This window comes from Harpia harpyja, chromosome 2 (genome assembly GCF_026419915.1).
Source record: "Harpia harpyja isolate bHarHar1 chromosome 2, bHarHar1 primary haplotype, whole genome shotgun sequence".
NCBI classification, from domain to species: domain Eukaryota; kingdom Metazoa; phylum Chordata; class Aves; order Accipitriformes; family Accipitridae; genus Harpia; species Harpia harpyja.
Window position 1 is genome coordinate 89,263,125 of NC_068941.1, and position 25,075 is coordinate 89,288,199.

Below are 25,075 nucleotides of genomic sequence, written 5' to 3' on the forward strand. Positions count from 1 at the left end.
AAATCTTTGGGGGGGGGGGGTGGTCATTGCGAGGGGGAAAATCATTGGGGGTAATTCTGCCAGGAAAGAAATTATTGCAAAGGGAATCGTTAAGGGTTCAATATTGGGGGGGGATAATTGTAAAGGGGAAATCATTGGGGGGGGGTCGACCTTGGAAGAGAGAATCATTGCAAAGAAGGAAGTCATTTGGGGTTAAATATCGGGGGGGGGGTGTCATTGTAAGGGAGAATCATTAAGGGTTAAATATAGCGTGGGGACCATTGCGGGGGGGGGAATCATTAAGGATTAAATATTGGGGGGATGATTGCAAGGGGGAAATCACTGAGGATTAAATGGGGGGGGGGACCGTCGCAAGGAGGAAACGATCAAGGATTAAATATTGGGGGGACGATTGCAAGGGGGAAATCATTAAGGCTTAAACATCGGGGGGACCGTCGCAAGGGGGAATCACCGGGGCAGGAGGAGAAAATAATGGGGGGGGGGGGGGGTGGAATTGATTTCAAGAAAGGCATCATTAAATTTTGGGGAGGGGGAATCATTGCAGAGCAGGCAAACCACGCGGGGAAACGAGGAGGGGGGGGGGGCGGAGCTGAGCCACCCTTGTCTCTCTCCGCAGGCCGAAGGTACGGACGGAGGCGGAGGAGGAGGAGGAAGAAGGAGAAGGAGGAGGAGGAGGAGGAGGAGGAAGATGAGGCCGAGGAGCGCGGCGTGACCGTGCGGCGGGCGGCGGGCCAGGGCTCGCACGCTCCAGCGCCGCGTCCGCCCGGCTCGTCCCGCCCCCCCCCCCCCCTTTTTTTTTTTTTTTTTCTCCCCCCCTTTTTTTCTCTCCCCCCCCTTTCCCTCCCCGTTTCCCCCCCCCGGAGCCCTCTGAAGTGAGGGTGGGTGTGCGGGGGGGAGCAGCCGTGCTGGCGGCCAGCCCAGCCCCGGCTTCCCCGCCTCTATATAAACACACATTGACTTTCTTTTTTTACTCCAACTCAACATTGAGAAGGGGCTATACCCGGCAGCCCTGCCTCCCTCTTTACAGAAGTCTGGTGAAAACTCTGGGGCTAACAAATAACCGGCATGTAGAGAGAGATATATATTTATAGAGATATATTTATATAGAGAGAGATAGAGATATAAAGCGATCCGTCTCGCTCCGTGTGTATAGATACATATATATAGCTATTTAATTCGTCCATCTCGCCAGGTCGTGGCTGAATATTTTATGATTTTTTAATATTTTTTAAAATCTCGCTCCTTTTTTTTTTTTTTTTCCTCCCCCCCCCCCCCCTCCCCCCTTTCTGGTGTGTGTGGCTTTGCCTTGAAAGCGAGCGAGAGCCAGAGCATCCGCATTTGGACTTTTTGGGGGTCTTTTTTTCACTCCGGGTTTTTTCTTTTTTAATTTTTTTTTTTCTTGCGTTTTTGGCTACTCAGTTACCCCCACCTTCTTCTTTTGCGGTATCTCTTGGTGGGTTCCCCCTCCCCTTTTTTTCCCCCCCTCTCTTTTTGTGTTGTGTGGATTTTTTTTTTTTTTTGGTTTTGCCTGTGTCACTCTGTCAAGTTTATTCCTTCAGAGAGGGACAGAGGAGAAACTGCTTTTTGCCCCCCCTCCCCTTTCCCCCACCCCCTTTTCTTCCCCCCCCCCCCCTTTTTTTCCTGTTGTTTTTCTAACCTGCCAGCGGAGAGGGGGGCGAGCCCGGCCCCCCCCACCCAAGGACCCCCCAGGCAGCCTTTAGCGTGCGCTCCGCAATCGCCCTCTTTTTTTTTTTTCCGTGCGTGCGTGTGTGTGGGTGCGAGTGTGGTGCCTGTCAAGGGGCTGTTTCTCTCCCCACCCTCCTCCTCCTCCTTCTTCCAAATATGCTTTTTGCAAGTTTTGATCTCGTCTCGGCACTGGCTACCCTCGCGGCGTGCTTGGTGTCACTGACTTTGCTGCTGGCCGTGTCCCAACAGCTGTGGCAGCTCCGCTGGGCTGCCACCCGCGACAAAACCTGCAAGCTACCAATCCCTAAAGGCTCTATGGGATTCCCTTTAATCGGAGAAACCTTCCACTGGCTCCTGCAGGTAAGGAGGATTCCCTTCCCTTCCCTCCCTGGAAGGTGGGCTGGGACCGGCTTTTTTTTTTTTTTTTAAAAGGGCTTTTTTTTCCCCCCCCCTCTTCTTCTTCTTCTTCCCTTTTTTTTTTTTTTTCCCCCACTTCTTTTCCTTTCGATTGCATCATGCGGGTTCCCGGCGAGCTGGGGAGGTAGATGGGGCCGGGGGTTGGTGGTGGGCTGCGCGGGGGGGGGGAACCGAGGGAGCCCCGAGCGGCCGCCGCGCTGCGCTCCCCGGCCGGGAGCTGCGGGTTTCCCCCGGCGGGGGCTGCTGGGTGCCGGGGAAGCAGCGGGGGGGTGAAGGGAGAAGGCTGGGGGTCTCCCCCACGCTGCCAAAAAATCTTCTTTTCTCCCCCCTCCCGGCCTAAAACCTTGCCAAAAAAAAAAAAAAATTAATAATAAGAAAGCCGGGGGTGGGAGGGTAGCCCCGGGGCGCGCCGGGTGGATGTCACCGGGTCTTGTGTGTTTCCCCCCCCCCTCCCCGGGGCTGCTCCCGTCGGGGAGCAACCCGCCCGGCTCGGGTCCGGTCTTGGGGGAAGCCCGCGGAGGTAATCGGTAGATTAACCCGGGATTAACCTTCCTAACTGCTGAACAGCGGCGGGCGGAGCGGGATCCCCTCGGACCGCGTTAGGAGAGGGTGACTGCCAAAAAAAAGAGGAAAAAAAAAAATTTAAAAAAAAAAAAAAAAAGAGAGGAGGAAAGGAGGCAGGAGGCGGCCGAGGGGTGCTCCGCTCCGGGGGGAGCCGCCGGCCGGGCTGGGGGCACCCCGGGGGCTCGCAGCATCCCAGGAGGGAACCTCCGAGGAAGATTAGTCCGAGGGTTTCCCTCCCCCCCCCGCCTCCTCCCAGGGCAAAATAAAAATAATAATAAGCAAATGGGACTCCTGGCGAGGATGCTCCCGCCAGAGAAGGTCGCGTTTCATTGACGGGACCGCCGAGGGAACGGCAGAGCCGGCGGCGGGGCAGCAGCCCGGTCCCGGCTGTAGAGGGCTGCGGTGTCCCCCGGTGTGTCCCGCCCCCCCCCCCCCCCCGGTCCCGTGTCGTCGTGTCCCCCTGTCCCCCCCCCGGGGAAGCCCCGACGTGGAAGCCCGGCGCGGCTGCCCCGCTCCCCGGCCGGCCCCCCCCCTCCCCGCCAGCGGCGCCGAAGGGGTTAACCGCCCGCTCTCAATAGGGCTTTATTTTTTAAAGAAATTTATCAGATTTTTACAGGGGGGACCAGAAAAGGGTTCTCGCTTTTCCACAGGCTCCGTCCAAACAGAGTCCAGGGCTAAAAATACAAATTTTGTATAAATTGGACTCCATTCGAAACTTCTCCCGCATAAAGGTCCTCTTTGTGCTGCCCTGGAAATGGTGTACAAATAACTCTTTATTAATGCCACAAAAAGGACTTTAATTATATTTACGCAGATCAAGAAACAGGGTCACCTGAACATCTGAAATTCACAACCGCGCTTTTGTTTCAAAATAAACACACGCACTCACAACCCAGCGCCGGGGGCGCGGAGCTGCCGCGCTCGCAGCTCTTCTCCCCGCTCGGGATGGGGTTTTTGGGGGGGTCCGAACACCCCCCTCCCCGCTTTCCCTGCGGCTCCATCCGCCTTTTCTCCGACGAAACCCCCCGGAGCATGTGGGAAAGTTATTAAACTCTCTCAAATCTGGAGATTTACTTAGGTAAATTGCAGCCTTTCGGGTAAAGTCAGTCTGAGCGAAAAAGAAAAAAAAAAAGGGGGGGGGGGGAGGGAAAAGAAAAGGGAAAAAAAGGGGGGAAAAGGGATTAAAAAAAGAAAAGAAAAAGGAAGGAAGGGAAAAAAAGGTTAAAATGTGCCAGGGGAGGTAAAGGTAGAAGGAGGAGGAGGAGGAGGAGGAAGGGCGGCGGGGAGGAGCGGGCGCGCCGCGGGCAGCGCCGGCCGCCCCACCGGAGGGAGCCGGGCTCTGCGCGGGGTGGGCTGGCGGGGTTACCCCGTTCTCCCCCACTTCTGCCCCCCACTCCCCCTTCGGGTTGCCCCCAGACCTTCAGGCTCCCCCCCCCCCCCCCCCCTTCACCTTAAGCCTCTCCCCCCACCGCACCGCGGGGATCCCCGGCCGCGGAGACACCGTGGCGGTAACACTCCCCCCCCCCCTCCCCTTCGTGTTTCCCCCCCTCCCTCCCTTCCTCCGCAGGGCTCCTGCTTCCAATCTTCCCGGCGGGAGAAGTACGGGAACGTTTTCAAGACGCACTTGCTGGGGCGGCCGCTGGTGCGGGTGACGGGGGCGGAAAACGTGCGGAAGATTTTGATGGGGGAGCATCACCTCGTCAGCACCGAGTGGCCCCGCAGCACCCGAATGCTCCTCGGACCCAACACCGTCGCCAACTCCATCGGCGACATCCACCGCCACAAGAGGAAGGTGAGGGGAGCCCACGCGTGACCGGACGGGGACACACACACACACACACGACGGCACCCCTTCCCTTCCCTTCTTCTCTTCTCGCCCTCCTCTCCTTCCCACCATCCTTCTTCCCTCCCTCCCTCCTCTCTCCGCGGAGCTTTCGTGCGTGGGAGGTCCCGCGTGGGCCCCCCCCCCCCAGTGTCAGCGCTAGATGCCTTTGAGGAATTTAAAAGGGCGATGCGGGTGTGTGAGTTTTACACGCGGGGCTGCCCAGCAGGTTGCTGCTGAGGATGGAGGTGCTGCCCCCTCTTCCCCCCCCCGTGACCGGTGCCACGCGTGGCGGGGGCTGCCGTGAGCTGAGGGGTGAGCGCGGTCCCGGAGGGCTCTTAAAAGGGCGATGCGGTCGGCGGGGGGCGGGGGGGGGGGGGCAAAGAAGCGCGGTCACCCCCCCCCCCCCATTTCCAGGCTCTGCCGTGTTGCAGAGAGACCCCACGCTGTTTGTGTTTGCTGGGGGGGGGGGGTGTCTCATGGAACTGAGCGTTGTGTTGGATTTCAGGGAAATTGGGGTGCTGATGGGGGTCCCGGGGTGGAGCCGGGGGGGGGGCTGAGCTGGTTGTGTGTGTGGGGGGGGGCTGAGACCATCCTAGGGCCTTGCCTGACCTCACCCCTTCGGTGGTCCTGGGGTCAGACCCTCCTCACAGGCCCCAAGGCAGGCGGGGAGCGCAGGGCAGCGAGGTTTTGGGGGGCATTGAGACCAATCAGGGGTGGGGGGGGGTCATCCTCATGTCCCCCCATCAACAAAGGTGATGGCAGAGGTGACGGCCTGCGCAGGCTGGCGTGGCGGCGTGGAGGATGGCTTTCGCATCCCGTCCTCCACGGGACGGGCTCTTTCCTAGCTGGGTTGGGGCAGGCATTGGATTTGGGGTGAAAGTAACGTGTTCACCCCCCTCTCTGGGGTGCGGAGACGGCATTGCCGGCACAGCCAGCGTGGTACCCAACGCCAAGAGGCTGTCCCAGTCCCTGCCCCGAGGGAAGGTCCACTCTCCTCTCTCCGCTCCAGCAGGATTTCCTATTTTGGGGTATATATTTCTATAAAATCCCTACAAAACCCAATCGCTCTTTTCTCCTGGGGGAGAAGACGAGAAAACAAACACCACATGACACCCATTAGTCACATTTCTTAATGCACTGGCGGTCGGGACTCGTGCGATACCACAAGAAACACCGTGTCAATCCCCACCTGGGCAAACTTGGTGTCTGCAATTACACCGCAGTTTGCTTGGGCTACTTCTTTTTTTTTCCTTAAGGAGGGAGATATTTCTTCCAACCTCGCTGTCAAAGAGAAAGGGCGATAGTTCGTGGGGCTCCCTCCATCACGGAGCATAATTTGCAGCAGGAAAGGTGCAGGGATATGGGGAGCGATGCGCTTTCCTCCGGCAGCGGGAGGAAGGCAGCAGCTTTGGCTCCTATTTATTTCCAATTCAGGGAGGGTTAAGCGGCAGCAGCCAGCAATTTGAACGCGCCTCTATGCTCCTTCACTGCTTCTTTTATCTTCTGCATAGCAAGATAATTTTTTTGCTACTGAAAAGTGGGCAGCTGAAGGCCTTTGGTTGCGATTGCCTTAATAAAACCGCGGAATTCAGACCTCAGGAACAGACACTGGGGGAGGCGAGGAGAGCGTGGGTTATGGGAACGGGGTCAAGGAAAAGGGAGGCCTGACCTCTGTGGTATCCTGATGGATTTGTAATTTGTACCACAGCTCAGATGGGGAGTGGTGGCACCAGCAAGGACCAATACCAGCAGCACAGAAAGGGGAGAGCCTCTCTCCCTCGATGTTGGTACCTGATGTTCTCACTTTTGTGTTTCTTCCTAGTGGGAAATACATGTCCCACCCTAAACTGTGAGTCCCAATGCTTTCAGATTTTTCCGAGTCCAAAGGCTGGTCTGGATCTCCATTCTCCTCCTCAAAACCCTTTTGCCTTCCTGGTTTTTGGCATCATGCACGATCCCCAGCTGGCAAGGATCCTAATTCCTCCTTAAGGGATGGCTAAAGCCTCCTGAGAACAGGTACTCTGGCAAAGCACTGTCCTGGGATGACCCTCGCCAGCCGTGCCTGCTCCTGCTCGCACACCTTGCCTCTGCTTTGAGCTCTGGCGTACCCGAGAGCAAACGCTTTCCCCGTATCAGCAGGACTGGGGATGCTAGAGTAGCTAATTATTTTTTAAGCTTTCTCTTTCAGCGGCATGGGGTTGGGTACACTGGGCTCAGCTGATTCCCTTCCCTTTGAAAACGGGAGGTTATTCTGATTCCTTCACTTGGCCTCCTTTTAATTACTGTTTTTGCAGAGCTGAGCATCTCATGCATCATGCACCCTTGGGTGCTCCCCGAGCCCAGCAGCCGCTTGAATTGCCTTCTCCCCTACGCAAACCATCCCTCGCCCTGGAGCGAGTGAGTTGCGCACACAGAGATAAGGTGAACCTGCTTCTAATGGGAAGAAAATAGATCATTTTGTTCTTGGCGAGATTGCGATGACCAGATTAAAGCTCTTTCCAGGCGAGGTGCCTTCTACCGGCAGAAATTGCCGGCGTCTTTTGTGTTCATTAGCCCTGAGCTTTTCTTGCTGTTAAATGGCATTGACTTTTAACTCTCCCCACCCTGCTGTTGAGACTGAGAGGTCTGAGGAGGAAGCGCTAGGTTTAGGATTGAAGCTTGCTCCTTCTAGGTAGAAGTTTTTCTCTTAGATACCCGGTCTGTACCTTCCTCTTGACCCGCCAGGGAGCCGAGCAAAGAACTTGCTGGCAGAAGGCAGTGTTTGTGACAGAATTCACCAACTTTCATAAAAAGGATGCTAGTATTAATAGAAATATTAAAAGAATTGGAGCAGACTGAAAGCTCCATGCAGAAAAGCAGTAGTATTTCCTGGGAAACCTTTTAGGTTGCTGATAATTCAGTTTAAAGCACTGTGGGGCTTTCTGGAGGAGCAGTTCCATCCACCTCTCGAATTCTGTTTTCTACCTCATTTCTGAGCTTGAGCCTTCGCTTGCTCTTAAGTGGTTTCTCCTTCTCTGGTCTTGCCAGAAATTGTACATGAGGTATAATTTCTGATGAGGCTGCTTGCGGTGTAGGGTGCTAGCCAACACGAAGAAAGGTGGAGTGTGAAACTCTGTGTGCTCACCGTCTGCTGAGATTCCAACTGTTGGGGTCATCTCTAGCTCTTGTTCCACCAACGCTTACATGGTCCCCACCTACGATAAGTCCTCGTCATCCTTCTAAAAGCCAATGGAGTTGCACTCATTTGCAGCAGCACTGGCAGATAGTCTTTCATCATTCCCTGGCAATTGAGCCGTGGAGTCCTCTTGATGGGACAGATTGCCACTGAGAAGTGAAGATGAGCTCTACCAAAGAGCTTTAAACCCAGCATGTTCTTGCACGATGTTTCTGGTAGCTTGCCATTGAAATCGGCTGTTTTGCTGGCCATGTGTTGCGAAGCTTTCCAAAGAGTTTTAGCTCTTCAGTGTAACTTCAAGATCAGCAAATTGCAGCTATCGCCACTGGATCTGCTGTAGGACACTTTGCCCGTGACAGTGATGGGATCAGAGCTGGGTTGGACAACTCAGTCTCTGGAGCTCTTCCCTCAGGTTTGCTGTTCCCCTATCTCAGCTTCTCTTCAGGATCTTGCATGGATTGAATATCCTTTTCCGTAAAATGGGTGAATACCCTCTTCTGCATCCCTGGGCTACCAGAAGCCTTAATCCCGTAGGTTTTGATAAAGGACTCCGAGATGCACGTCTGAAAGGTGCTCAGGAGGAACAAAGCCATATTAACAAGCCGGTAGCTATGGCAGCTCTCTGCTTTCCCATCCCCTCTTTATTAAAGCTCCCCTGCAGGAAGCTGCCAAAGTTAATATAAATTGGAGAAAACTTCCCCCTTTTGGGAAATGAACTCTCCAGTTATTAGAGAGGGAGTCTCTGGATATAAAGTCAACTGTGTGCAGGGACGTGACAGCTTGTGGGGCGAGATGGAGGGCTCGAGCAGGACTCGAGCAGGGCTTACCTGCGTCAGGGGTATCGCTTTATTGCAGATGTCATCAGTGTTGGCTCTGTCCTTGGCCTGAGATGAAGCTGGTCGATAAGAACAGTTTGCAAGTAGTAAACAAAAGCAAGCCAAAACTCCTCAACCGCCCTCCTGAGATAAGTATCTACTGAGAGGCTGTTACTGCTGTTGGGTCACGGAGCTTATGTTGATGTCAGAGAAGGATCTGGGCCACCTGTGCTGCAGCTCGTTCCTCCACGGTGGCATTTTTGTCTTGAAATCGCCTTGCAGGTTACTGGCAGGAGCAGCCACATTGCTCTCGTGTCCGGCTGAGAGTGGGCATGTCTTTGCTCTGGCTTTTTGGTGGCAGATCTCTGCCTCTCTCCACCGCATGAAGGATGCATGTTGTCCCTCACGGTCAGACGTGACATGTCCCGATGGAGGAGAGCTCCTGCTCTCCTGCAGTAACTCACTGGGAAGGGGTGACTGGGGATGGTGCCTGGCTGAGGGTGCTCCTTGCTCCATGCTCCGGTGGTCTCTCCATCCAGCCATGCTGCCTGGGCCGTACCCTGTCCCAGCCTGGCTGTTCACTCAATCCTTTTCACATCCCGCCCTAGATCTGTCCTTGGAAACATCTTTGGTTCCCATTTCTACCCGCGAGCTCCCATTTCTACCTGTGAAACCCCAGCGAGATCAGTGCAGTCACCCCAGATTTACCGCCTGTGTCTTTTGGAAGTGCCGATCCCTGGGTCAATACGAGCTGTAACGAAGGCAAAGCAAATCTGCTCTTAGGCACGGTGATAGCGTGGGCTCTGGTTTTATGGGACGTAAGGTCAGTGGGAAGCTGAAGTTCAGCAAACGGAGAGGGAGGCATTCCTGTGCCTCTGCCTGTGAGGGACCCCAGCATCTCGGTGGAGAAGGAAATGGGAATTGGAAATGGCCAGAAACGCATGGCCCTTAGGTTTTAGGTCGAGACGGAGCAGCGCCCGGGGCCAGGAAGGAGTTTCCCTGTGCAGGATACGCGCTGCCGGCGCGGCTGTGCTACGGTGCACGGGGAAGGTGGGACTCAGACTTTCCTCGGAAGCATCCAGCCTTGGCAGGAGAGTGCTGGACTTGCCGGGCCCGTGCTCTGTTCCAGCATAGTAATCCAAAAATAGGCACAGCTGGCTTAAAAAAGGAAAAGAAAGAATAAAATAAAAGCAGTCCGTGGGCTGGGTAGACATCCTAGACCCGGAGACTCGAGGAGGAAGCAGACAGTGGTGCAGAGAAACGGCCTGTTTTGTCTCACTGTCCAAAACTACATCATTCATTAACACACCACAATTAATGTTCTGCCTCGGAGGCATACAAGTGTTGAGCTTATTAGCACCAAGTAGAAAGGTCTGAGGCTTTAATATAGTTTGCAAGAGGATTAAGAACACAAAAGGGGCCATAAATTTACAGCCAAATATAAACCAGCTGCTGTGGGCTGGACTGGGGAGGGGGAAGGAGGGAGATGGGGGAGAGGGGCGGGAGGAGGAAAGAGGGATGGGAGGCAGCGGGAACATACCTTTTACCCTACAAAAAACCCTGACCCAAGTTGTTAAGAGGGTTTTTTTAAGGTTGGGGTGGGGTTTTTTTTTGCATTTCCACCCAGCCCCGCCACCCTCCTCTGTGTGACTTGTAAATCCCACGGTGGAAAAGAAACCATCCCCTTCGATTCGAGCCCCCCCCCCCCCAAATTGTATCCATCAGCTCAAGCTGGATTCCAGCTGCCATCGGCTGGCCCGGCTCCAGCCCCTTCTCGACGTGTCCGTGTCGGGCTGCTGCCCTGTGGGCTTTAACCCACGGGCAAAAGCCACTGGAGCCGGAGAAAAGGCTTTCATTGATGGAGGAGGGCTCCCGCTCACGGTCTCAGGGAAGAATTTGTCAGCTAGGTCGGCTCATTGACTTTAGAGCAAATAGCGCTGTCATCTACAGTGGTGTAAATCCAGAGTAATTCCAATGGATTAAAAAAAAAAGCAAAGTGTGGGCGGTCCTGGCTGAAAGACAGATTTCATGCGTTTTCAGAGCACCTTCCATCCCAAAATGCCCTGTAAGCTCAGACCCTGCTTTGAAAAGCTGTGCTGTGTCGGAGCACGATTACAGCCCAGGAGCTGTACGGATACCCTGCGAGATGAATCGCTTTAATGTAGGCTGCTCCGCCTTTCTGTGTCGTCTGGGATGGAAGCTGTTGGATGTCCTGTGAGGCATGGAGAAGGTGAAACCCCTCCTGGGGTTGCAATGCTCTGCGCTGGGTGGAACTGCAATCTGCAGCCCATAGCTCTGTATGGGTCCAGGCTCCGCTTTAGAGCGGGAATGGGGGAATGCCAGAAGCTAATCCCAGCGATGGGAGCGAGCTTTTCAGACTCAGGATCTATCCTACACTGTCTTTGTGTAGCTTTGGTTTTCTACTGCATCATACTCCACCCTTCCAAGCAGCTCGAGCAACCTGCTGAGTTGTGGTTTGTAATATCCCGCTCGTCCCTCTGGGGACCGAGTGCTTTGTTTCGGATTAACGACGCTCTCCGTTACTTCTCAGGTGGCACTTCTACCCCTAAATACGTCTCTCTGTCAGCCAGCTTGCTCTTAAAATTTCTTCTCCTTAATTTTGTAGGGTGGCCTTGGGTCATCTCAGACCTTGTCATCTCCTTAGTTTAAAGCTTAGGCGAGGTGCCTGATAGTCTGCAGGAGCTCATGTGTTCAGAAGTAGGGACGTCCGCACCATCAGATGTGTGCTCATCCCCATATGATGCAGAGAGGTCTCAGAAGACCTTACTCAGGATTTTGGTGGCAGAGCTGCTGGAGGAAGCGCTTTTCCAGGCATCTTCCCTTATTTCTGCCAAGAGACGATGCGTGCTCAGAAACGTGTATGTATTTCACCTTTGGGATGGAGCGGGCTGCATCCTGGGGCGAGGGTTTCCCTCTCATCCCCTCTGCGAGTGCGGCTGCCCCTCGTGCTCTGCTCCGCTCCCAGCCCGTGGAGCACTTGGCAGGACCGAGGTCTAAGCGCTTCTGCGAAAGAGCACTTGAGGCTGGTTTCTTTGCCAAGTCTGGCTTTGTCTCTAGGAGAGTCCATGCCCTGGGATACTTAAACGCGTGGGGTCCCTTCCCTTTGGCCCCGGCCCTGTGCTTCGGGATGATGCAGGCGGTCAGCAAAAAGGGGACTTTTCTCCTGATATTTCTCCTCCATTGGCTCCGCAGTGGTGGACAGGGCACTATCCCCGCTGCCTGGGCAAGCTGCCCTCCTCCTCTTTAGCTCTGGGTAAATTCTCATCCCCACACCACAGATCTGGGGTTTTAATACGTGGTCCAAAACCAAACAGGATAGACCATCCCAGCTTGACCCAGCCCTTGGATGCTGATGAACGGCAGCTCTGAGCATGCAGCCGTCTGCCTGGTGGGTTTGCAGGATGCTCTTTCTCCACGGCTCCAGCCAAAGACACCAGCCACAGGCAGCGGGTGCTTGCCCCGTTGGACCTCTTCTTGGCCAGCTGATCCCACCTTTCTAATCCCTTCTGGCTGGACACAGCTTCCATTTCTTTGCCACACTATCCATTGACTTGATATCTTCTTTTTTCTTTCCCTCCCTGTGTTTGATTCCCTCCTTGAAGAGCGGTGACAATATGTAAGATGAATTTTACTCTCCTCAAATGCACTGGTTCCTCGTGGATAAATGGGGGGAAGGCACTCGGAACCGCACATCAGAAGTGGTGTAGGCACACAGATGCTGAAGAACCACAGCGTGTTTCGGTATCGCTGTGAAGTGGGCTAAGAAACCTAAATTGCTGACTGTAGCTGGTTGCATTTTGCTAGTGATGGCGTTGGTTTTTTTTGAGACACGAGGCGGTTTTGCAGTGGGGGGTGCTGAGACAGAGGTAGGGTGTCCTGCTTGTTCCTTGCTCTACCCCCCCAGCCTGTGCATCGCAGCCCCTTTAAGGTGATAGCCTGTTTTAAAGGGTTTCAGATCGAAAGCGGTCTCCTGTACCGTGTGGAGGGTTTTTAGGAGAGATGCTCGGACATGGAGGTTTTTGAGCTGTGGGGAAATGGGGTGCTTGGGCTCGTTTTTATTCTGACCTCGAGTGGAAATACGAAACGCTAGAGTTTCTCACAACCCTAGATGTTTAAAAAAATTTTAAAAATTAGGGGTATAGGCAACCCTGAAAGGTGCATGACCATCATAATGTGGCCCAAGGATGCTGAAATGATCTTTACATTTTTTTTCCAGCGCATTTCTCTTGACAATCATTCCAATTTCAGTGAAACTGCCTTTTGCAAAGGCACTCCATTTCTTTTCTTCAGCTGGGCCGAGTTTGGAGATTCCAGCTACTGCAACCAGACTCCCTTTGGAGACGGGTAGCAGCGTTCATGGGGCTCTTGCATTTCTCCCTGGGAGAGGTTGCTGCCTTCAGCCCCCCCGAGACACTCACACTCCTCACCTGCACTCTGCATGCAGTGCTATGCTTTGATGGGCAAACCCAGCGTTGCTCATTTTGGGTGGTCAGCAGCTGAAACTCTTGCCTTTTCCCTCTCAGTGCGCCTGGATTCCTCCCATGGTGGAGCATGGCAGGAGACTGTAAAGTGGTCCATGTGCTCTGTTTTCCGATTACAGCATGGGGAGAAAAGGGATCAGCTCTTTGCTGCATGTCTGTGAAAGGCACGCAGCAAAGTGTCAGGGCAGCAGTGGGGTTTTGTGGAGGTCCTCTCCTCTTTGCGGTGCCTTGCATAGTCTTCACAACTTTTTTGCTGTGTTTTCCCTTTGCTCGTGCTCCCAGTGCCAGGACAGCCTCTTGCCCATGAGCCTTCTCATCCCGCTCCAAAAATATCACGGTTTACAAGCCCGCTGGAGCATGGCAGTGGGCTCCACGTCTGGCAGCCCCGCGTCTGATGCCAGAGAGAGGCAGACATCCATTCTAACGTGGCGACAGGACAGGGTTGGGACAAACACCGCCTGGTCTTTTGAAACGTAGGAAGAAATTGTACGTCTCCAGGTTGAGACACTGCTTTGGATGCTTCCTGACACATCCCTCTGGCCAAACCGTCAGCGGGTGCCAAATTGGTTCGTGAAAACGTCTCCGCGCTCACTGTGCTTTGTTTGGTGGGGCCAGCAGCTCTGGCCGGTGTGGGCTGGATGAGACGCAGGTGTCTGATCCTAAAGCATAAGTTTTCCTCCTGGAGGGGAGGAAGGAAAAGCTCTGTTCCCTCTTTGCTGTGCTGATGTGCCGGGCAGGAGCAGGGGACCTGCAGATCATGGGTGGCAAAAGGCAGGGGCTGAAGCTGGTGCTTGGAGTGGGGAGGCTTGACCAGCACCAAGGAGGGGTAACACAATGAAAAGCATCGTCCCTGCTAACTCCTTTCCACCCTAGCTACTAAATGAAGCCTTTGCTATGCATGAAAATGCTGTGGGTTGAAGCTCAGGGCTCTTCACTTGAATGTCCTCTCCTCTGGTGTGGTTTAAGGATGGGGCTGGGGTATTCTCCAGCCAGGACTGGGAGCAGTTCACTGTCACACGGAGCTGGACCTCTCCAGGAGATCCTGGAGCTGAGACACTGGGAAGGAATTTTCTGCCTTAGGAAAATCATAAATCTTTAAATATCCTGTTTCCACTGTGAGACGGATTCGGAAGTTTCCAGCCAGGCTCGCTGGGTGGTGGTGTCTCCCTCGGCGCGGGGTGAGCGTATGTGTGCGGGTGTAGATGAATGCCCCCGGACAGAGCAAATCCCCAGACTTGGATCTTTCGGGACATATCAAAATGTGAAAAAAATGGGGGCTCTTTCCAGCATCCCCCAAAAGCCCTGGCCACCGCCCTGGCGCTACCACCGAGGCCACCTGGCCGGATCCCCACCACGACTGGGCTATTGCATCTCGGTGTTAGCAAAGCTGAGCATCCCCTTAGAGCTGATTTTGCCTCTTGGCAGCTCTGGAGCAACTGTTTTTTGTGCCGATGCTCCTTGGCTTGGCTTGGTCTTGCTCCGGCTGAGACGTTCGGCTCGGCTTCACTAGAGGGCGCAGGAATTTTAGGCTAGAAACGTCGGGGAAAGTTGGCTGCCTTTTCCTCCTTTTTAATCAACTGGAAAGATGCAGGGTTGAACTGGAGGTGACTGGAAGGGGATCCAGACTTGTGTCTGGCTGGGGAAGGATCCGCTGACATCTGGGATTAGGCGGCGTGGAGCGCAGCGGCAGCGAGTGGACGGGACATTGCAGCGAGCCGGCGGCGTGGTCGGGGCTCGCGACCTTGTCCGGCCCTGTGGTTGGGAGCCGTGGGCTCTGGCAGCTGAAAAAAGGGAAAAAAAAAGAAAAAAATGCCCCTCCAGCCCCCCAGTGCTAAATGCTCCCCCCTTTTTCCAGCTGGGCAGGTGGTCTGTTGACCTCCATAGGGGCTCAGTCTTCTCTTGCTGAGGGTTCCCTGCTCTGCACCTTTGCTGAGCATCGCTCCTTGGGACGGGCACTCTCCTCTTCGGACTCTGGTTTGGTCTGTGGGGTCTGGATCTGGCCCCAGGCTGGTCCTCTGTATTGCTGCAGCAATTTTGCGCAGCAGGACCAGAAGCATTTCTTGGGATACTGTGCTTTTTGCGGGGTGCAGGAGGTCCCCGAGCCCCTTCCCTGTGGGAGATGCTGGGCAGAGCTGGGGGGAGGCCAGGGTTTGCCCCAGGTTGGGAGCCCCAAGGGCCACCTCCATTGGGATGGTGGCTCCAAGCAGGGCTGCAGCCTGCACCCCGTAAGCAGAGGCTGTCCCCTCACCAGCTCTGCTTTCAGCTGGAGAAACTGAGTCACTGGAAGCATTTGGGGAGAGCGGGGTGATTCACTGCGAGCCTCTGTCCTTATCCCAAACCCCCCAGTGTGGATGAAGGGCAGATGCCGGCCAGATGGGGAGACATTGGTGGCTCTTCACCAGCCCCACTTGGGAAGTCCTGTTCCATCCCTGTGGAGCAGCTCGTGGTTGCTAGCTCTCCTCCAGCCGGCACTGCATCAAAGCCTGGTGTCCTGCTCATGGCCACCAGGAACCGGCCCTTTCCCAGGTCCCTTCGTACCTTCCCCAGGCAGCGGAGGGGCTCAGCTCTAGCACCTCCAGCTTTTCTTTTCCAAGTGGCTGCTTTTTCACCCCCTCACACCGGCAGGTCTGCCTGAGCGTCGCTGCCGTTTCCAGGCTTAAAAATAGCTCATGAAGCACGGAGAGGTGGCAGAAAGCAACAGCCGCACCATCTCATGCTCCCGCCGTGATCTCGCCGCCCCGCTGTTCATTCATTCATTCCTCCGCTCCGTTCATTCATGCCTCCGCTCTGCGTAGCCATCCGGGGACGACAGTCTGTCTGCAGGCAGATCTGTCCGTTGGTCTGCTTGCATTTTCTTTCCCATCCCTCCTACCATCCCGTTTGCATGCTGGTATTTCCATGGGGAGCCTCCAAGCTCTGTCCCATCGTGTATCGTGTGATGAGTTTTACTCGGGGCTCAGCCCGAGCGCGGTGCGTTATGAAGTGGCTCTTGTCGAGTCTCCTGCCCAGGGCTGCGAGGGGACAGAGGTGTTATTTCACCAAACAAACTCCCAGTGAACGATGTGCATTAGCAATGAGGGGTCGCAGCCAGGAAAATATTACCTTTCCCTTTGAGTGCTGACTGCGGAGGAAATTCTCACATTTACAGCTCCAGCGAGTCCGGCGCTCATGGAAAGAGGGGGCGGCTTTGATTTCTCTCCTCTTGTTGGTTTGATAACTTTGCAGCTCCCCCACCATGCATTGAGCCCCCCCAGGAACCGGCCACCAGTGGAGGCTACACAGGCTTGCAGCTCCCTCCTTGGGAGCCTGTTTTAATTTGATTTTCCCGGAGGCCCGGCATGTGGCGGTGCATGTGTGCGTGCTGCCCCGTGTGTGTGTGTGTGTGTGTACGTTAATAAAAGATAAACAAACAGCACTTTTTCCTCCGGTGCACTCTGGGAGGGATGCGGCGGGGATGCCGAATGAAAGCGTGTGCTGTGGGCTGCGCCGGGGAGGGCTGAAGGGACATTCCTGGCATTGCTGAACTCCTCGTGCAACGCGCGGGCCCTGGCCCAAATTGGAGTAAGGAGCCGTTAGCATCGGGGACCTGGGGAGGCCCACTCCTGCGCAGTGTTTACTCGCAGAGCTTAAATTAATACTGTCTGCTGACATCAGTTTTTTTGCCTGGTTTCCCAAGGAAACGAGCCGTATGCGATCGCAGCCTCTCTACATAGATGCGTGCCTCTCTTCCCCATTTGAACCCCTGTCTAAGTTCAGCCAGATTTCACAGAGATCCTAAATGCCTCAAAATAATTATATTTTACTTAATTTTTTACATATATTAAAAAAGGGTGGTTGATACGTGGGAGAAACTGCCAATGCTCCCCACTGAAAGAAAAGCTTGCGTGTGTCTGTGTGCACGCACAACCATAATGTTAGACGCTAGAGAATCCCTGTGGAAGAGATGTATTAGTAGCATCCAAATTGTGGGATGAATGTAACTGGGAGCCGTGAGACACGGAGCTGCAGGAAAGCCAGCTCCATCCATCCTGCCATGCACGGGGTGAAGGGTTTGCTCCCATCTCTGGTTTACACCATGTTATTGCCTGTCATTTGTGATGGTTGTGGTGGGGATCAGCCTGCGGAGGATCTGTCAGCTGGTGTTCCTCCATCAACCCTTTTTGGCAGCTATTTTAGGAGTCAGTGATTCTGGGTGATGAATTCTGGATGATGACGAGTCTTCTGCTCAGCGCAGGAGACCTGTGATGTCCATTTTTGTGGGCAAAAGCTGGTTACTAGAGAAGGCAAAGAGTAGGGTGTTGGGGCTGTGTAGAAACCTCTACTTGCTCTCTTTTGTAGGTTTTCTCCAAAATCTTCAGCCACGAGGCACTGGAGAGCTATCTCCCTAAGATCCAGCTGGTGATCAAAGACACTCTTCGCGCCTGGAGCAGCAATCCGGAGTCCATCAACGTCTACCACGAGACCCAGAAGCTCACTTTCCGCATGGCCATCCGTGTCCTGCTGGGCTTCCGCATCCCCGATGAGGAACTCAACCGCCTCTTCGAGGTCTACCAGCAGTTTGTGGAGAATGTCTTCTCCTTGCCTGTGGATCTGCCCTTCAGCGGCTACAGGAGGGTAAGAGATTTGGGCTGAGTCCTCCACCAGCCGATAACACCGATCTGGGATTAATGGGGCGGTGGCTAATCCCCATCTCTACAGGTTCTCGCTGGGATGTCTTCTCACCCTCTGACCTCTAGGAGTGAGTCCATTTTGGGCTACAAAGTCCTGTTTCGGTGGAGTGGAGAGGAAGATCCATTCATAGGGTTTTAGGGTGCTAGGGACTGCATGGTTTGTTGCAAGGGAGAATCCAGTCAGGACTTGCCCAGATTTAATGCGTAATTTTTCCTCACTTCTAACTGGCAGTTTTGCTGTATTTTTTTGTTTGTGGGACCCTTCTCCTGTTAATTCCCTCCTGTCCCCAGGGTGAAACAGGCCAGTGGACCTTCTAATTCCAAGAACTATTCTAGTTTTTTGATGAATGATGCAAAATGAAAACTTAACAAAAATCATAGACAGAAAGTTGTATGTTATTCGTGGGGAATTTTGGTAACAGAAATATGGGATTTTAAAATTTTTTATTGTGATTATCACTGCAAATTTTGTTATTGTTATTTGACCATGTGAATGAGCCCAACCATTTGCAGCCCCGAAGCATTTGCAGCAGCAGGTTAGCCTGGTGCAGCTGCACTCAGATAGGAATTGCTTTACTGAGACCAGGTGATAAAATTGCTCGGGAAACCCATTACGCTCCCGGGAAGAGGATCCTTTCAGATGAATTGACTTCCCTTTGAGAGACAATTTTCCCAGGGTGAGCCGGAGGCCTGTGAACTGGTGCAGTACGGGGTCTCCCACATCAGACCTATCATTTACACATAGGTGTTGATTACTCTTGCCTGTAATCTCACCTACTCGGGCCTTGCTCCTCCTGGCCAGGGAACAACTTCAGCATCTCTATACTTCTCTTTGAGCATCTGCAATTGCAGTTGTATTGCTTAGACATGTTGTCCTGAGCACGTCTCCAGCTCCTGGGGACACTGGGCTGGGGATGGTGGTGTTAGCGTTGTGTCCTGCGTGGTGTGATGGGTTCTTGCTCCACAGGGCATCCGGGCACGCGAGACGCTGCAGAAGGGGCTGGAGAAAGCCATCCAGGAGAAACTGCAGAACACGCAGGGCAAGGACTATGCCGACGCGCTGGACATCCTGATAGAGAGCGGCAAAGAGCATGGCAAGGAGCTAACCATGCAGGAGCTGAAGGTAAATATCTTCCCCGTGGTCGCCTTGTCCTTGCTGTGCTTAGGGCAGGGGTTGCCCCAAGAGCAAAGCGTGAGCTGTTGTAAGGAGGGGTTTTTGGGGCAGACCTGAGGTGATCAGTGAGAGCTGGGGGACCACAGTGTGTTGTTGGAGCTGCAGGTGGATCCTGGTCTGGTGGATTATGGTGCCAACAAGCCAGTTGCTTTCCTACGGGCCATATTTATTTGCAGATTGCGCTCAGCCCTTTCTAAAAAGCATTTCCAGAGAATACGAAAAGACCATACAAATTTACTGAAGCTTTCAGCCTTGACCACCTTCACCCCTTGACCCATCCAGTTTTAAGGTGCCTCCTTTGCAGGGCATATGAGCCCTCGGCAGGTTGTTGTCTGCAGCAGGGTCACGGCATAACTTGTCCTTCATATGCTATCAAGAGCCTTCCCCAGGGTTTTTTTTCCTGCCTGTCTGGTCCTCAGCATCCTCCAAGGCTCTGCGGGAAGCTCCCCGTGGTGGGTGTCCAAGACCTGTGCCTGCACAGGGAGAGACCTCGCAGTTAGACGTGACCAGGCTGGAGAGCTGCTGGGGGAAAAAAATGCCCCACGGCAGCCTGCGTGCCTGTCCTTTGTCATGCCACGTCTGTCTGTCCATCCCCGGTGTCTTACCCTGGCTTCGCTCTTGTCTTTCAGGACGGCACCCTGGAGCTCATCTTCGCCGCCTACGCCACCACCGCCAGCGCCAGCACCTCCCTGATCATGCAGCTCCTCAAACACCCCCGGGTCCTGGAGAAGCTGCGGGAGGAGCTGCGCAGCAAGGGCATCCTCCACAACGGCTGCATCTGCGAGGGTTCCCTCCGGCTCGACAACATCAACAGCCTCCACTACCTGGACTGTGTCATCAAGGAGGTGCTTCGCCTCTTCACCCCCATCTCCGGGGGGTACCGGACGGTGCTGCAAACCTTCGAGCTGGACGTGAGTATTGCCGTCTCTCCGGGGTGCGGCTGCGCCGTGAGCTCCCCCAAAACAGCCTTTCGCGTGTTGTCGCAAAGCTTGCTTGAGCCTGGCTTAGACGAGACCTCAGGGAGGACAAATTAAGTCCTGCTGGGGATGGGAGGCAGAACTGCTCTGGATTTAGAGGAGATGGAATCTGGCCCATGGGAGGGAAGGGATGCACCCGAGCTGTCAGAGAGGCGTGATGCTTCAAAGAGCAACTCGTGACAGTGTTTGACGCCAAAATCTGAACTGGGGTGTGACAAGGGAAAGGTTTACTGCAAAGAGCATCTTCCGGCTGCTGGATGACAGGCGGATTACTCACCGCAATGGCTGGAATTTCCTACTAGCAAAACAAAATCTTGAGGCCTGGCTCGTCGCTGTAAATCCTACTAATGTAATGATTTGAGTCGGAAACCTTTTAAAGTGCTCAGGGGATGATAAATCCGCCCCGTTTCTCATCGCCCAGGCCCTGACATGTGCGTTGGGCGTGTGGGGCTGACAGGCGGCGGGGTGTGAGCAAAGCCATGGGATGCTCTGGGGAGGGCTGGCCGGTGCTCAGGGCACGGCACGGGCGCGAGAAAAGCTGCTTCCCTTTGCTCGGCAGCAGTCAAGCACCACGGGGTTCCTGGTAGGCGACTCCTGCCAGAGACCGCAAAGCAAATAAATAGCAACGGATGATCCGTCAGGTCCCTGGGATAGAGGCAGGCATAAACCCAGGGTTCCCATCTCCCAGCCCTTTGCACTGCGCGCTCTGGTTTTCTTTCAGATTTGCAGCGCGCTCCAGCAATAAACCCAAAGAAAATGGGGAAAAAGCAGGCAAAGCAAAACGGCTTCATCTTGTCCTCCTGCTCCTTCTCCCTTTACAGTGGGTTTGAGTCGCTCTGGTTTTCTCTCCACCCCTTCCCTCCTCTCTGCAGGGTTTCCAAATCCCCAAGGGCTGGAGCGTGATGTACAGTATCCGGGACACCCACGACACCGCCCCCGTCTTCAAGGACGTGGACATCTTCGACCCCGACCGCTTCGGGCAGGGTCGAAGCGAAGACAAGGACGGCAGGTTCCACTACCTCCCCTTCGGAGGAGGCGTACGGACCTGTCTGGGCAAGCACCTGGCCAAGCTCTTCCTCAAGGCGCTGGCCATCGAGTTGGCCAGCACCAGCCGCTTCGAGCTCGCCACCAGGACTTTCCCCAAAATCACCCTGGTGCCCGTGGTCCATCCGGTCGACGGACTCAAGGTCAAATTTTTCGGACTGGATTCCAACCAGAACGAGATCCTGACGGGGACAGATGCCATGCTGGGGGCAACGGTGTAAAGCCACGCCGGCGGCGCGAGGGATGGGCGGCCGGGGGACGGAGGGTTGGGGTGGGGGCAAGGGGACGAACAGGAGGGGAGGAGGAGAGAGGGACGAGAAGATTCTCCACGACGCTCGCTTCGCAGAGCCTCCGGGTCGGGACTGCTTTCTCCACCAGTGAAGCTGCCAAAACCGTTTTGCTCTTCCCGCGGGGCGCGGAGAAGGTTGGGGTGTCGTCATGCGTCTCGTTTCGTTCGAAAGGAGGAAGAGTCGCAAAACCCAAGTCAAGCTGGGATGTCTGACCATACACAGTATCTAAATATTATAAATATATATATATAAATATCTATAAAACACTTCTGCTGCGAGGAGGAGCGCTGCAAAAGCCCGACTGTGGGAAAGGCTTTGGAAATCGGCCGACGATCAGAGGTCTGGCGTCCCGGGGTGGCTCTCGGGTGGCCTCTGATTTTTTTTTTTAACAGTGTTAAATTAGCTGGTGATAACAGTGTTTTGTTTTTTGGTTTTGATTTTTTTTTTTGTTTTGTTAATTTGTTTGGTTGTGGGGTTTTTTTCGGGGCGTTGGAGGCTTTCCTTGGTGAGGGGGAGACGAGTGATGCCCGTTCCCATCCCCTCTCCCGCTGGTGCTGGGGCAGGCTGGGGAGGGGGCACTGCCGTTTCGCCTCCGCTGCGGGACCGAAAAACCCTGTGGTGTCTTGTCCAGGGCTGAACGGATGGTGAGCCGTCCTTCTGAGGCCTCGGACAAGTACATATTTGTGTTTTGCAAAATGCATTTTGCATTTGGGGCTTTGGGGTGGGGGGGTGTGTGTCCTTTTTTTCTCGTTGAGTTTCCTGCTGCTGCTACACGGCCTGTGTGCACCCATTCCCCCGCCGCAGCCCCTCACCAGCCCCTTTCCCATGCAAAGGCACCCGTTTTGGGGCCATTTCGGTGCCTTTGCTCTCCCTGAAGGTGCAGGCACCAGCCTCCGAACTGCACGGCCCCGCTGACCCACCACGGCTCCGCGAGAGCAAAGCCTCCCCGCTCAGAGCTGCTCGTTTCGGTGCGTCCTCCTCCGCAGGAGGCGTTTGCATTAAAGGTGATCTCGATAAATAAGCCAACGCACGCATTGTTTGTCTCGTGTTTGGGTTTTGTTTGGCGATGGGAGAGCTCGGCAGGAAGGAGAGCGAGCGGCCGGCTCCTTGCAAGCTGTCTGCCCTGTCCCACCGCTAACCCAGGAGAGGGCCCCTACCCAAAACTTCTCCGGCACAAGCAAGCAGCCACCAAGGTATCTTGCATTCGATTTGCTGGGTGGGTTTATTTTATTTTGGTTTTCGCATGCGAGAGGCTTCTGGGTTGAGCGTGGGATGGGTGGGTTGTGCTGAAAGCGGACATGGCCTTGCATGTGGGTGCAGAGCAAAAGCTCCCCGAGCGCCCTGGCAGGGGTTTGGTTCAGACCAGAGCCAAGCACCGGGTCGGGAGATCCCTCTCTAACTTGAGGCATCTCTGCCCAGCCTGCCCAGCCCCGCTTCTCTCCCATCTCCTGCCCTGCGGGGTGGAAAGAACAACACAAGGACCATGGCTGAGACCTCTTCTAACCGTGATGGGAAAAGATCTTGTGCTTGGGTGGGCAGCTTGGCTTTCAGCTTTAAAGGTGTCCAGATAAGTCGGAGGGGTTGAAATAAGAAAGGCGAAGGGGCAGATGTGACTTACCAGGTTGCTTTGCAGGTTGTGCTTTTGATGAGTGGGTGCCTCTTTGGAAGGTCGAAGGAAGTGTGAAGCGAGCGATGGTGATGGCTGCCTTTGCCAGCCCGTCGTCTGGTGGGGGCAAGGAGGAGGGAGGCAGTTTTTTAGCTGGGGGAAGCACTTGAGGTTGGATTGCCGTCAGCCAAGCTGCCAGAAACCCCCCCAGAAACATCCCGGTGGATGGTCTCTACTCACACCGGGGTGCACAGCTTGATTTTTCAGGTTGATTGAACCTGAAATAGAACTCCCAGTCTTCTAGGAGGTGCCATTCAGATCCAGAGCTTGCCTTCTGGTTGGTAAATAACGTGCCAAATCCAAAAGCAAGGTCTCGGGAGCCTCTGGCTATGGGCACCATGTCCCTGAAGCAGAGGCTCAGCTAGTTTGCCAGCCTGGAAATTTTGAGCGAAACACTGCTAGCTCAGGCACTGTTGAGATTTCAGGTATTTTCCTTGTCCCTGATGGAGAGAAAACTTTCCTGGTGATCAAAGGAGCTTAATCACAATTCAAATCCCAAAGGGCGAAGAAGCAAAGAGGGACATAAACCTGAATGTGGTGGGAAGGGGTGAGTCTCCCAGGGGGCAAACATTTGGGGAAAGGTAAGTGGCACGTGAGGGTGTCCGTGGTCTTTGTGGATGGTGAGCCCTTGTAGGACATGGGGACGGGGGCAGGAGGTGGATGGTCTGGGGTGGGGGGGGACCTGCAGGGTGGAAAACCCATCAGAGACCCCCCGCCAGGTGCTCTCCAGGAGCCCCCATCTCCACCTGAGACCTGCCAGGGGAATAAAACTGTGCTCGGGGGAGAGGAGGCTGAAAAAGGGGAAAGCTGGAGAGGGGAACGGACAGCAAGGTTAAGAGGTCTGGTTAAAGCTCAGAGGTGGCTTCGCGCCGTGCTGCGGCGAGCAAAATCTCCTGGGCAGGCTTTTCCGAAAGGGCTCGGTCCCGCTTGTGCTTACGGGAAATCAGTGAAGGGTTTCGCTGAAATTTTTATTTTAACTTCCAAGGTCATTACAAAGTGAAAACCAAACATGCTTTTGAGTGAGTGGTTGATTGGAGAGCGGTAATATAAGATGCATACATCCATTATATATATATGCTTACATCATGTGTATATATAATGTTTGTGTGTGTGAGTATTTAATCTAGGCATAAGTAAGTCATACTTTTGTTTTTCCATTCCTAACTAATATAACTTGACTAAAAAAGTTGCTGCAGTGGGTTTGCAGAATAAAGCACTTTGAATCTCAGAATTGTTTGTTTGTTTTGTTTTGTTTTGTTTTTTTTCTTAGCACAGTCCAATTTGCTATAATATTATTTTATACACAAATTTTTTTTTTTTTGGTCTGTCTTTATAAACTATTATAAGTACTATTTTTGTTATAATTCAAAATAGATATTTAGTATAAAGTTTTGCTGTTAAATATTTGTTATTTAGTAAAATATGATTTTTTTTCTCTTTATTGTAAACATGGTCTGGAAAAATATTAATATGTTTTATCACAGTTGTTTTTAATATTAAAAAAAAGAAAAAAGCACTTGTGGAGTTTTTCGTTATGAAATTGGTGCCGTGTGAACATGTGTTTCAGTCATGTGGTTTTTAATATGTATATAATATTATGTGTCGCATATTAAAATGAATGTTGTGTATTTTGTGATCTTAAAAAAAAAAATAATCCATGTGGCTATTTTATAGACTTCCATAATAAAAAGAGTTGACTCTCCAACCTTTTTGTTTCATATCCATCTGCATCTCCTCTCGAAGGGCTTGTGGCCTTCTGGTTTGGGGTCTTAGGGTAACACCCCCATCCTGGGAATTGGAGCACCCTGTAAGTGGGATTTTTGCACCCACCTGGGGACCCATCGTTCTCCATGGCCAGGGTGAGGCCTTACTGGCTGGCACAGATTGAAATACATGAAATCCCACTTAAAAATAAGAAAAAACTTTATTATGGGGAGGATGGGCAAACGCTGAACCAAGTTAACCAGAGATGTTGTGGAGTCTCCATCCCTGGAGATACTCAGAGCCTGACTGGACGTGGTCCTGACCAACCTGACCAAGGGTTTGGTGAGCTCCAGGAGAGCCAGTTTCTGCCCAAAGCTTTTACCTCTCCCCAGCAAGGGACAGAGGCTGGACAAAACAAGCGGGTGAGAAGGGAAAGGTGCGTATCTCCAGTTGCGTGTGTGCCCTGGCCTTTGCTGCTGGCTCTTTCAGGAGCTTACACCACGCAGAGAAGGCACAGGAGACCACCGTGGTTTGAAGAACATACACCCAACTACTGATTACATTGA

General features: G+C 53.7%; 1 protein-coding gene across 1 annotated transcript; it reads left to right on the top strand.

Annotated features, from left to right (window-relative positions):
• The first annotated feature begins 1,775 nt into the window (after positions 1-1,775).
• On the top strand, positions 1,776-24,510 carry LOC128139012 (cytochrome P450 26B1). The gene is made up of 6 exons (XM_052780873.1): positions 1,776-2,046; positions 4,235-4,459; positions 17,323-17,598; positions 18,622-18,777; positions 19,458-19,739; positions 20,678-24,510. The coding sequence occupies exons 1-6, from the start codon at positions 1,843-1,845 to the stop codon at positions 21,068-21,070; spliced, it is 1,536 nt and encodes a 511-aa protein (XP_052636833.1). The 5' UTR covers positions 1,776-1,842; the 3' UTR covers positions 21,071-24,510.
• The last annotated feature ends 565 nt before the right edge of the window (positions 24,511-25,075 follow it).

Bases quoted from the DNA above. Each gene is read 5' to 3' on its own strand.
- LOC128139012 (XM_052780873.1), top strand. From the start codon at position 1,843: ATGCTTTTTGCAAGTTTTGATCTCGTCTCGGCACTGGCTACCCTCGCG. The intron at 4,460-17,322 runs GTGAGGGGAGCC...TCTCTTTTGTAG, and splicing joins TCCACCGCCACAAGAGGAAG to GTTTTCTCCAAAATCTTCAG. The intron at 18,778-19,457 runs GTAAATATCTTC...CTTGTCTTTCAG, and splicing joins TAACCATGCAGGAGCTGAAG to GACGGCACCCTGGAGCTCAT.